Source organism: Protopterus annectens, chromosome 8.part0, assembly GCF_019279795.1.
Source record: "Protopterus annectens isolate FY-2018-M chromosome 8.part0, PAN1.0, whole genome shotgun sequence".
NCBI classification, from domain to species: domain Eukaryota; kingdom Metazoa; phylum Chordata; order Ceratodontiformes; family Protopteridae; genus Protopterus; species Protopterus annectens.
In genome coordinates this window covers 1,318,228,465-1,318,240,346 of record NC_056741.1, presented here as the reverse complement: position 1 = coordinate 1,318,240,346, position 11,882 = coordinate 1,318,228,465, and the positions used below count along the sequence as shown (strand labels likewise).

Here is an 11,882-nt window from a genome sequence, read left to right as displayed (position 1 = left end):
AGAGTCCCCCTGCAGCCATTCCAGTGTCCTGTTACCTGGCTATTTTGCCCCATTTACCATAAACACTAATGTATGCATACTGCTTTACTTCTACAATGATTTGAATTTTATTTTTACATTTTACAGCACAACAATGCAGAAACACTAAAAGACATCATCTGGTAAACAAAGCAACACTGTCTCACAATGAAAATAGGCTTGACATTAAACTTTGCCCTTGAAACTCACATTCATTGAAACAGCATCGAAACCCACACCACATCCAAAGAAAATGCATCTGGCCAGTGGTGGATAAAGATTACCTTCGGGCTGTTTTCAAATCATTGGACCCTTGCACACAAAACAAGAAACATACATGTGTTCTTTTCTTTATATACTTTCCCGACTTTATTAAATTATATTCCTTGTATAATACAACACACATGTTAGAGCGCATTTTAAATTTATTGTTTGAACATTTTACCAGTAATCTGTACTGTAGGCAATGAAACAAAACACATGAACCAATAATGACAAAACTGCCCAATTCAGAACTTTTCCATCATAAAAGTCTGCTTCCACACCCACACTATAAATAGAATGACAGTAGTGTAAGCCATAGGCATCTTGCACAGCGTTTCGCACTTATTTTCAATTTCACTTTTTTTTTGGGACAAAGGTCAAAACCAGGGACACATTTTAAACATTGCTTGTATAATTTTGTAAAGTTGCTAGAATAAAATGCTGTGCTACCATCATGCATTTCACTGGCAGGTTTTGAACCCAGGACTCTATGCACTACATTCAGAACAACATACCACTATCCCACATCAGCAGCTGCCTGAAAAATAGGAAGACTGAAACTTAATAGCCATCATTTAGTGAATTCATTTCTCACTTCTCAACATAGCTCTTAACCTTAACACAAAAAACATGTACAAACAACAAAGCCAATAATGGGGGAATACAAATTCAGTTCTCACGTCTCACTCACCATATCCCTGAACTGTTAGCACAAAAACAATAATAGGGGAATATAAATTGTGTGCTCACTTCTTATCATAGCTCTAAACTCTTAGCACAAAAAAAAAAAAAAAAAAAAAAAAGTGTTCTTATTTCTCATCATAGCTCTCAACGTGTTCTTATTTCTCATCATAGCTCTCAACTCAGTCAGAATTAAGAAATGGTGGTGGCTAGGGATAGTAGGCTCTTTTTACCCTGTACTAAAGGTACAGAGTTTGAGCCTGAATACCTCTAGCCACCAAGTGTATTATATGGGGGCATTTTCACACACACACACACACACACACACTGGTAACTTACCCTGAGTAGTGCTCGGCCTCTTCTGTTCCTTTCCTCATGTTGCTGCTGTGGGCTATCCATTCCCCGGCCCATGCTGCCGCCATTAATCCCGGCTCCCTGTCTGCTGCCATTAGTCCACTCCTGCTCCGTCCCATGCTGCTGCTGCCATTAGTCCCCATGTTGCTGCTGCCATTAGTCCCACTGCCTCTGTCCCATGCTGCTGCTGCCATTAGTCCATCCCATGCTGCTGCTGCCATTAGTCCCGCTGCCTCCGTCCCATGCTGCTGCTACCATTAGTCCGTCCCATGCTGCTGCCATTAGTCCGTCCCATGCTGCTGCTGTCACTAGTCCTGGACCTGGTGGACTCCTGTTCCCCATGCTGCAAGGCTCCCTGTCTGTTTCAAATGCTGCTTTAATCCCGCCATGCTGCCAGGCTCCCTGTCTGTTTCTCATGCTGCTTTAATCCCGCCAGCCAGAAATGATGATGCAAACGGCCAGCCAGCCAGAAATGATGATGCAAGCTCCTTGAGCTCAATTCCGACTGGCTGGTAGCCTGACGGCGCTGACGTCATTGCGCACGTGATGACGTCAACTCCGACAGCGGGATATTTTAAAAAATTTAGAAACCCGAAAGAAATAAATCGGAAATTAAGGGGTGCCACTCGGGAATCGTGGCACCCCTTCATTTGGACCCCAAAACTCGGTAAAAACCGAGTAATTCGGAACGGTTGGGAGGTCTGCATCAATAGGTGATGCAAGGTGAACCCCCTTGCAAAAGTGCTTTAAAAGCATTAAACTTGTCATACATTTGTAACTGTACTTGGGACTGCTGATCAGCAGTGTAGCCGGGGTGGGGTGAAGGAGGCAATTGCTCTGGGTGCAAAGTGTTCTGGGCACGATCAACCATCCAATACTTTACTGCTTTTGAATGCATATCAGTTTTAGAAAGCCAGTATTGCAATTATGTTCCAACCTGAGTGCTGTAGTAATCTCTGTGTGGCTTAAACTATAGTAACTGTTTGCTACATTTGTAGCACATAATCTACTTGAGTTTCAAAGCAAAAAAAAAAAAAAATGTTTCTTTTTTCTCCTAGGTAAAACCTTAGTACTATAGAGCTCTGTGCAGGGTATAAACTATAGCAAAAATGGGAGCTGATTAGCTCCTGCATTTCAGGAAACCCAAGTACTGACTGCTGACTTTTTTTGCTCGTCCATTGAAAAATTGGGGCATGTATCTGTATGGTCATATGGCTGGTGTGCCAGTAAAAGAAGTGGATTAGAAACATTTTTTTTTTTACTCTTCAAATGTAGAGCTGGGGACTGGGGACATCAGTACAAATATTAGCCCAAGGTGCTTCAAAAGACAGTTATGTCTCTGGTTTTGATCCTTATATAACTGCATTTCTGTTATGTGGCCTTATTTTCTACTTGTCCTCCAATAAGATTATCTAGTTTATCCCACCTGGTCATTACAATCCAAATCAAAAACTCCTCTCTCTTCACATACCTATCAAATCTGCTGGGCATTATCGATACTCATACCATATTGCTAATGCCTGGAACTAATTTAGTTTGGAGCTGTACTGTATTACAGTGCCAGGTGTTTTACTCTCTGTATCTCTGTCTCGCTTTCGGGTTAAGCTGTGACTAACATGGATGTTCCTAGGAACAATCTACTATGTTGATTAACAAACATTAATTAAACAAAAGACTATAAATCATAAGTGCCTTCTGTACTGTACTAAACTTCTTGAGATTTTTAAAAATGTCTGTCCTAGCTTTTCCCAATATGCTTTGAATTATGTACACACTATAGCCATCCTGTCATATCTTGGAGCTTTTTCTGTATAACTTGCTTAAAATTAACCCATTACACTTTGCATTTGTGGTGTTTATAGCTGTACATCGAGCTGAAAAATAATACTAATTAATTGTTTGATGCAGAAGTTATTCATTTACTGAGGTTATATAAGGGATCCTTTCAATATCTGATTTACCAGCAATTCCTTATCCAGTGGATGAAATGTGCTTATTGGTCTGTATGACAGCTTAAAGGCTGCAACCACCACAGGCCTCTGTGCTTTTACCATTTTGCTTAACTGCCTGAAGAAAAACATGGCAACAAGATACATTTTCTTCTTTTCAAGGAAACAAAACTCACAGCAGAGAAAATTTTCAGAAAAGTAGAAAAAAAAACTCCAAAACATTATGGGGACCTTGGGTAGGTCACAGGATGGTCAAAAAGTAGAACTATGGTTCAATGCTTAAAAATGCAACACAATGTACTAATACAGTATGTGGTGATATACTGATAGACCAAACTGTTACTAACCATAAAATAACCTATATTATGTCTCTTGATTTAATTTGGAATGTTGGGATATTAAAACAGTTATAGAGGTAAGTGGATGGGTAGCTAGGATGTGTATGAAGAGTTACTTCTGTCACCAGGAGGAAAGGGTATACAGTATCATCATTACTGTTTTATAAAGTAAGGAAAAGTATCTGATTGTTTTTTGCAAGTCAGAACTTAACAACAATAAGAGGTAGATGCAGGCCAGTGGGATAGGCAAGCAATGCAGCTACTGTAGCAAAAACATATATGCAAGAAGCATGGAGAGGGCCCAGTGTCATAGTGGCATTATCCTATACTTCACCACTAATCTGGGATGGATCAGCCACTCAGATGAAATAAGGTTAGCTGGACAGAATCAGATTAAGAGGCTCAGGACAGTGGTGTGAGCCAAGTCACTGCAATCTCATCCTATGAGGCTTACTGCTAACACTGGAGTGTAGAGACTGACAATCAGCAGAAAAACGGAGTGTCCACCTTACTTCTATGTTCCCATGCATGCCTATAGCCTGGGATTATATAGGCCACATAAAGAATTCACTGGCCCTGTTGTGGATTTGCTGCCAATTTTCCAACCTGTAGCTCTTCCCCATTATTATAGTCTTCACAATTTGTGCTGGAAAAAACATTTATCTGTGACAAGAAAGGTGCCACTCAGTGGATAAATAGAAAAATCAAGGTCACAGCTATTGAGAAGGAGTAAAAATGAAATACGTGGGAGACTGATGAAGCTGACTGGATATAAAATAAATAAAACTATTTCAAGGAAAGACTGGGGATTTAAATATGCACACCGGGTTGACAGAAAGGAAGAATGTGGCGAGTGATAGTGGCATGATAGTGCTCCATAAGTGACATAATTACTTAAGCAGGGCATAAGTGGAGGGTAGGGTTACCAGATACCTGTGAACCCAAAGCAGGACACTGTAGGTCATAAAGGAGGACAAAGCCATGATAAAGGAGGACAAAGGAGAATGTTTCCTGTTCTGCTCATGAAAGACAGTATAGTACTGCTACAAATAATTCCTTACTGACACAGGGGACACTTGGACTGCTGTATAACAACATTTCAATGTGTAATTACTATAACCCATCCACTATTACCATCCAATGTAGAATTACCACATAAATCATCCTAGTGCATCTTGACTAATCCTGCAAAAAGATATTAAGTTGAAAAAAAAACATGTCATCCACAAACAGCCCCCCAGAACACACTGCATAGCTAGCATCTCTTTGACAGTTGCCAGAATATTATATAAAAAAAAGAAAGAAGAAAAGTCATCAGCAGCCCCCAAAATATACTGACCACTAGTATCTGGTTGACCATGCCAGTGTATTATGTTAAAACAAGAAAATCGTCAACAGTCCCCAAAACCCGTTGCCTCCCTATATCTGGTTAACCCTGCCAAGATATATTCAAAAACGAAAGCATACCTCTCAACTGTACAAATTTTTGCCTCATATTTTAGGTCTGTTTCTCATAAAATTGTGGTTTTCTGGCAAACCATTAAAAATTAAAATAAAAAATAATATCAGACATTTGAGTTTCAGATTTCATAACCTTCAGAAAATTTATGTTAATGCAAGAACTGTTATCCTATCAACTTTTAAGTCTGCAAGAGCAATATTTAAAATTTGTCCCTACTTTTGGGCCTTTGTCCCTCCATTATTTATGGCTTTGTCCAGAGTTCTTGCTCTAAGAGGGTGAGAGCTGTGAAAGAAAGTCATCAACAGCCCCCCGAAACACACAGACCATAGAAATCTGATGGAGTCTGCAGGTGTATTAAAAAAAGAAAATCAACAGCCCCTCCAAAACACATCGCCTCCCTAGTACCTGGTTAACCCTGCCAGGTTACAACCATGCAACCTATAACAAGAATAATTCATATGCTTGATATAAACTGCATTTTTAATAAGTTTTTGCAGGCCTTAGTTTAACCATTTTCTCTTTTAGGCCAATGTCTAGTTAGGAACACTTCTGGAACATTGCCGTGGGACTTGAAATGTTGAGGGCAGCCAACTTTCTTATCTTCAACTGTTATCTGGAATGCAAAAGCTATAACAAGGAAGGATATATTATTAAGTCTGGGACAATGTTATGTTAATTTTAAGGCCCCCGTGTACATATGCAAGATTAGAGCTTATACGGTGGCTGCCCATCACAGTCATATGTTACAAAAAGAAGCTGTGACACAGACCATTAGGAACTATGTAAGGTACTAGATTATATGGAGGACACAATATTAATGCATACATACAAATATTTCAAGCATGGGCATTAATGTCCTTCTAGCCTGCCAAGATACCAAAACAGCTGTTTCCATAATAACTGTTCAGGCTGTTCTTAAAAATATCTTCATTAATGCTTGCTTTAATGTAAATTGGTGGTCTATTCTGTGTATCAACTACTATCTCAGACAACCAATTAGTACACTTTTGATAACCCCAAACATTCCCAGAGGTGGTTGCCTCTAAATGGCCAAAATACCCGAATAAGGTCATCTTAAATCTCTATATGAGACACCATACAAGTTCAAATATTTTAGTCTTTCATAAGTGAGAGTGTGAGAATCAAAACAGTTGGAAGCCGTAGTCTAAATAACGTCTTAGGGTTACCCTGTCAGCACTGCAGACTACCACTTTAATCAGCTCTATGAGAATTCCACTAGCATCTGCTTAGCTGTTTATTACTCTGGTTCCTCATGGAAATGGCTTTTAAAACAGACTACTTTCATTAGAGAATAAAATCTTTCACAAAAATCATGCTGAGCCCAGCACAGAAGAAAAAACAGTTGTACATGCTTCAGAGTTCATTTACCTAAAATTTATTTTTATTTCTGTTCTATGAACCATCTTATAGACTACTACCCGGGCAGCCTTATCTGACTTCCCTCATCTTCTCCCAAACATGGTAAGCTATAGCCATACAGCAATGCATTACACATGGATGGATCAATGGGATTCTGCATTGCAAAACAGTGCTCTGTCCTGATAAGAAGGGGTACAGTGTGCCATACGGCTATAAAGCAATGGTGCCATGAATGTCATCTCTGCTAATGTTAGTTGGAAAGTTGCATGTGGTGTTGTCAACATGCACCAAAAAGCATCCTACTCAGCATGACTGGCACTTTCAGGTTCTGTCTTCTTACTCATCAGTATTAACACTACCCCTGCTCAGTGACAGTGACAAACTCACTCTTCCTTAAGTGTGACACACTGGCCCTTAAACACACATAGTACTACTATCTGGTTGACCTTGCCAGGAAAAAATAAAGAAAGTACCTGGTTGGCCCTGCCAGAAAAAAAAAATACTTACCTTGCTTAAACACTCGCTCTCTCCCTTGCAAGTAAAGCAAGGGAAGGGAACGCAAGAGTAACAGGACAAATTAGCAGCCACTTCACATATACAGATTATGTGACGGACTGCTGACTTCACAGTCCCATCAGGTAAGAAAGGTTTCTGTTTCTTACGGTTACTTAAGCCATAATGACTTCAGGGCATCTGCATAGATGCCCTCTTCGGTCTTCTCAATCAAGACTATTTTTAAGCGGTGGTGGTGCTGCAGTAGCATTGTCGCCTCACAGTAAGATGTTGTCCTGTTCGATTCTCAGCTAAAGCGTCTTCTGTGTAGAGACATGCATGAATGGGCGTACCTTTGTTGAAGGTTGTGCGTCAGGGCTGGCAACTTGGTACGTAAAAATCTACTGCCAATCATTAGCGGACTGGAGTTCTGCTGTGGCGACCCCTAACCGGGAAAAGCCGAAAGATACAACAAGTTTGTAGAGGAAAAAAAGATATTTTTGAAAGCTGGACATTTTTACCTTTTTAGGCAATGCCTGCTGGATGGAGGACACAATGTTGAAAAGGAAAACATGTCCTCCTTTTGCCGGACGTCTGGTAACCCTAGTTAAAGGCCTGATTAAATCAAGAGACAGCAATAAGATCAGGGAGCCATAAAATGAACATGTGGGTACAGAGATGGAGAAGTACAAATCTTGTTTAACTGATACAGGAGTAAACATTTGGAGTGGACAGAAATGAAAATGGTTGTAAGGTGAAGGTTCAATGCTCACATGACAGAAACAGGAGAATATTTGTATAGATGCAGGGAAAGTCCCAACAGACCAAACTGGGTCTGCAGTTGACAGTAATGTAAGGGACATATACAACAACAAATCATTCTTTTACACTAACTAATATAGTTTTATTTATTTCCATATTTGCAGTCTGTGGACAAAACCAGTTTTTCTACTTATTGTGTCTGTTAATACAGTGCCGTAAAATATGTAAGGAACACACTGGCAGTTTATACCCTGCTGTCACTTGGTTCATAGGTTCATACTAGGCTATCTGCCCAAGGGCATTTATAAGCCTAGCCAGAGTTTTGTGGCTTTTGCCACCCCTTTAGTTTGGAGGATACTATGCCCATTATTTTGCTGTGCCTCTGTCAAGCAGTGACACTGAGATAATCCCTGGGGTATATCTGCGATCTCCCATCCATTGGTCAAGATTTCTCTTGAACAAAGCCAGCGTGCTCTCTGCTCACATGTACCGGGATTTTGTTCCACAGCATAGGGAGTCTCTGGGTGATGAATCTGTCCCTCCAGCACGTCCTATTAATAACCGCGTCAAGGTTTAAGTCTCCCGCCCTTGTAGTTCTGAGGGATCTAGATTTTTTGAGGTAAAGCATGTTCATCAGTTCTGGGTTGGACATGGCCTTGTATGTCAGGCACAGGTCACCTCTGAGCAGACGGTGGCGACTGAGTAGAGCTGAAGTTCCTTCAGTCGGGCAGCATAGGACATATTTTTGAGACCCTTTATCCTTTTGGTGAGGAACTTTTGGGGCCTTTCCAGTTGCTGCAGGTGTCGTGTCAGATACATTCCGAATGGGGCATTGTACTCAATCATTGGCCTGATGAGTGATGAGTACAGGGGACGATGACTTCCTTGATCTAGATGTGAATCCTTCATGATCAGGTGGGCAATGTAGAAGGTCTTCCCAACTACTTTGGCAACGTGAGTATCAAATGAAAGGTTACTGTCAACCTGGGTACCCAGATCCCTAATAACCTCTTCTGTGCTTAGTGGGTTGCCACCTATATGGTAGCTAGGGTAACCTTGTTTTCCGGGTTGAAGGGTATGACTATGCATTTTTTGGCGTTTAACTTTAGGCCATGGTTCTGGCACCAGTTTTCTGTTTCTATAAGACCCTTCTGAAGGATATCTGTGTCAGATGTGTTCTCAACTATGGCGCCCAGTTTGCAGTCATCTGCAAATTTTGTCAGCCATAATCCTCCTGTGTTTGCTTGTACTTCTGAAAGTAGATGCCAACAGAGGGGCCCAGGACTGAGCCCTGTGGGACACCACTTGTGACAGGCTTTGAGTCTGACATGGCGCCAGCAACTCTGACCCTGTGGGTTCTGTCACTTAGCCCATGCTGCTAACAACTGTCAGTAAATATAGGCTAGCTCCTGCACTGGATGATTAAAATTGCATGTTTTCACTTTTAATATTGACAATTGCCTGTTCTTGCATCCCCTCCTTCCACAGATATTAACAGCAATATACTACATTACTTAAACTACTGTATACAGCTTTGGTTGATACACTAGAAAGTGGAAAAATACTTACTTTTCATTAGTGGATCCTCATTAATCAGTTCAAAATTAGTGTTCCACTCTGTCCAGTTCGCCTCATTGATTCTGTGGGTTCAAACAGGAAAGGGCATGTTTAGCATACCTCTAGCACCTTAGCAGAGAACACCATCAAGGGTCATCATCCACCCAAGAGAATACCAAATAAGTGTATGTACATACAAATATGATACAATGTGCACAACATTTTTTTTTAAATTGCAGTTTCGGTTATTACTACTTTTATGTTATCACATGGATTTTAAACTTATATTCATAAGGCCATTTTCCAGAGGTCTAAGGAATCTATCTAAAAGTAAACTCATCAAAGACAACTTAATTGGGTCAAAATATCAAAAAGAAACAAAAAATAAATAAAACCATTTTGTTAAAACACACACACTCATATCAAAAATACATATATACATCAAAAAATGAACAAAGCACAATTAAAGAGAAAGTACAGGTGAGTTAGTTTGCATTAGTGTCATTTAAATTACAGGATCTCCTCTATAGAATAATTACTTATGCCTGGAAATTAGTGGATAGTTGGCATACATCCTTTCAGCCAAACTTCTAGAGCACTCTGATTTCTCCATAGCATAGCTGATCCCCTCCTTTCAGAGGATGCCAACATCAAACTCACCTATAAATGGAGGAAGAGCTGGCACCATCTGCTGTTCCTTTTTTGGATGAAGAAATCTTTAGCAAATATGTTGAAAAGCCTTTGGAGTGATATCCTGGGCTTAGTGAGGCCAGGCTTCCTCAAAGTGACACTAGCAAATCTCCCCAGGTACTCAAGAAAGGGGCCTTTTTAATTTCTCCAAATCTTTTGGGTTTCTAATACCATGAATGGACCCCATTCCTAAGTCAAAGTATGAGTAAGGTTCATACAATTAGTATTGTTTCAGTCTTTGATGTCAGCCAATAGTGCTCTTCGCAACACCTGCAATGTGCCCAGTAATGACTCCTTCTGCAATTTGTAAGTGGTTACAGTAATTGGTAACATATCCAAATATGATTGTAGATTCTGTTTTATAAAACCCATTGCTGCTTTGCTGCTACTACTATTTGAACTGGCTGGTTATCTTTCTTCCACACTGATCTTGTTTCTGCCTACAGATCCCGATATTTTATGACTTTTATGTCTCTCTCTCTCTCTCTCTACACAGCGCACTGTAGTCACTGGGTGTGGCGATTTCAATGATCAATGCTACTTTTGTCTTCTTTTCATGGACCACTATATTTGGTTTTCTAGCATATGTCTTTTGAACTATTGGTAATGGGTGATCCCATGTGATATAAACTTCATCATATTCTATGATGCTGTGTGGCTCACGTTTCCAGTGTTTTTCAGCCACTTCAGTACCATAATTTTGCACAATCGTCTTGCCACATTATTATGCTTTTCAGTATACAGTCCTTCTGCCATTAGTATGTCACAACCAGCAACGTGGTGTGCAGCTGTTTCCAATTCAGTTTTACAAAACCTACATTTGTCAGTTTATCCCACATGCTCAATGGACTTTGCAAACCAGTGTGTATGTAGCCCACTATCTTGGGCCAAGATAGCCCTGTGGGATGAGGATAATGATGATGTAGATCAGTGTGTGTGATATACCTTTAAGAAGCTTTCCAGTGAGTCAGCACATGCATGTAAGTACTGAGCACGTGCAAGCAAGTGTGCCTTTTTCAGTGAGCAGCCAGAGTGTGAGCATGCAAGTATGTAGTCAGTCAGTCAGTTAGTTTGTTTACGTTTAATGTTCCTGCCATCCATCTTGATGTATTTGTGTTCAATAAACTACTTAAACGAACAAGCAAGCCTCAATGTCTTCTTCATGCATATAAGAAGAATGACATGGTGTCAGAATGGGATCCAGAGTTACAGCCATGAGGCAACCGGTTAAAGTTGGAGGAATATACAGGAGTGGATCATCCCTACTGCTCAAACGGCTTACAAAACAGGCCAGAAACAAATTCTAGGTACTAAAACTTGCTTAAATGGTTTATTTCGCTATAAGTATAAAACAAAGCACTCAAAATGCTCAAAATGAATTTATTAATAAATGAAATATTTGATACTGTGACATATTGATAAAAACATTCAAAATAATTACGAAAATGTTTGAAACAATATATAAATCGCATAAAATGTATAAAAATGGGAAAATGACTGTATTTTTTCACTGTGCTACTTTTTCGTATTAACTAAAGCTATTCAAAGTATTTGAAGTGTGCAAAATGTTTGCAAGTGCGTTTAGTATTACAGTGCAGTTATTTAGCAATGTACAGTCATTTTAAAGAATATCTTGTAAAGTACAGTTATTTCAAAGCATATTACACAGATTACATTCTTTGAAAATGTTTATTGTGCATTTGAATATTATTACAAGCACCTGGTGTGTGTGACTGTTCGTACATAATTACAAGGGCCAATTTTGCATTTTGTTTTACTATAATCTGTGGGCATGGCAGAAGGACTTCACATACCCACACCATTTGTGTTTGATAACAATATTGCAGAAAACTGAAGAGTGTTTGAGCAGGAATATGATCTTTTCATACAGGCTGCTTTTTCTGACAAAGACACACATACAAAAGCATTTATTCT

At 39.7% G+C, this 11,882-nt stretch overlaps 1 protein-coding gene across 3 annotated transcripts in view; it reads right to left on the bottom strand.

The window, feature by feature from the left end:
- TRPV3 (transient receptor potential cation channel subfamily V member 3) overlaps positions 1–11,882 on the bottom strand; it is a 579,202-nt gene that overhangs the window by 40,524 nt on the left and 526,796 nt on the right. For all 3 annotated transcript variants that reach the window (XM_044080834.1, XM_044080833.1, XM_044080836.1), the window contains one exon: positions 9,270–9,340. In XM_044080834.1, the coding sequence (XP_043936769.1) occupies positions 9,270–9,340 (71 nt within the window). The remainder of the gene's footprint in view (positions 1–9,269; positions 9,341–11,882) is intronic.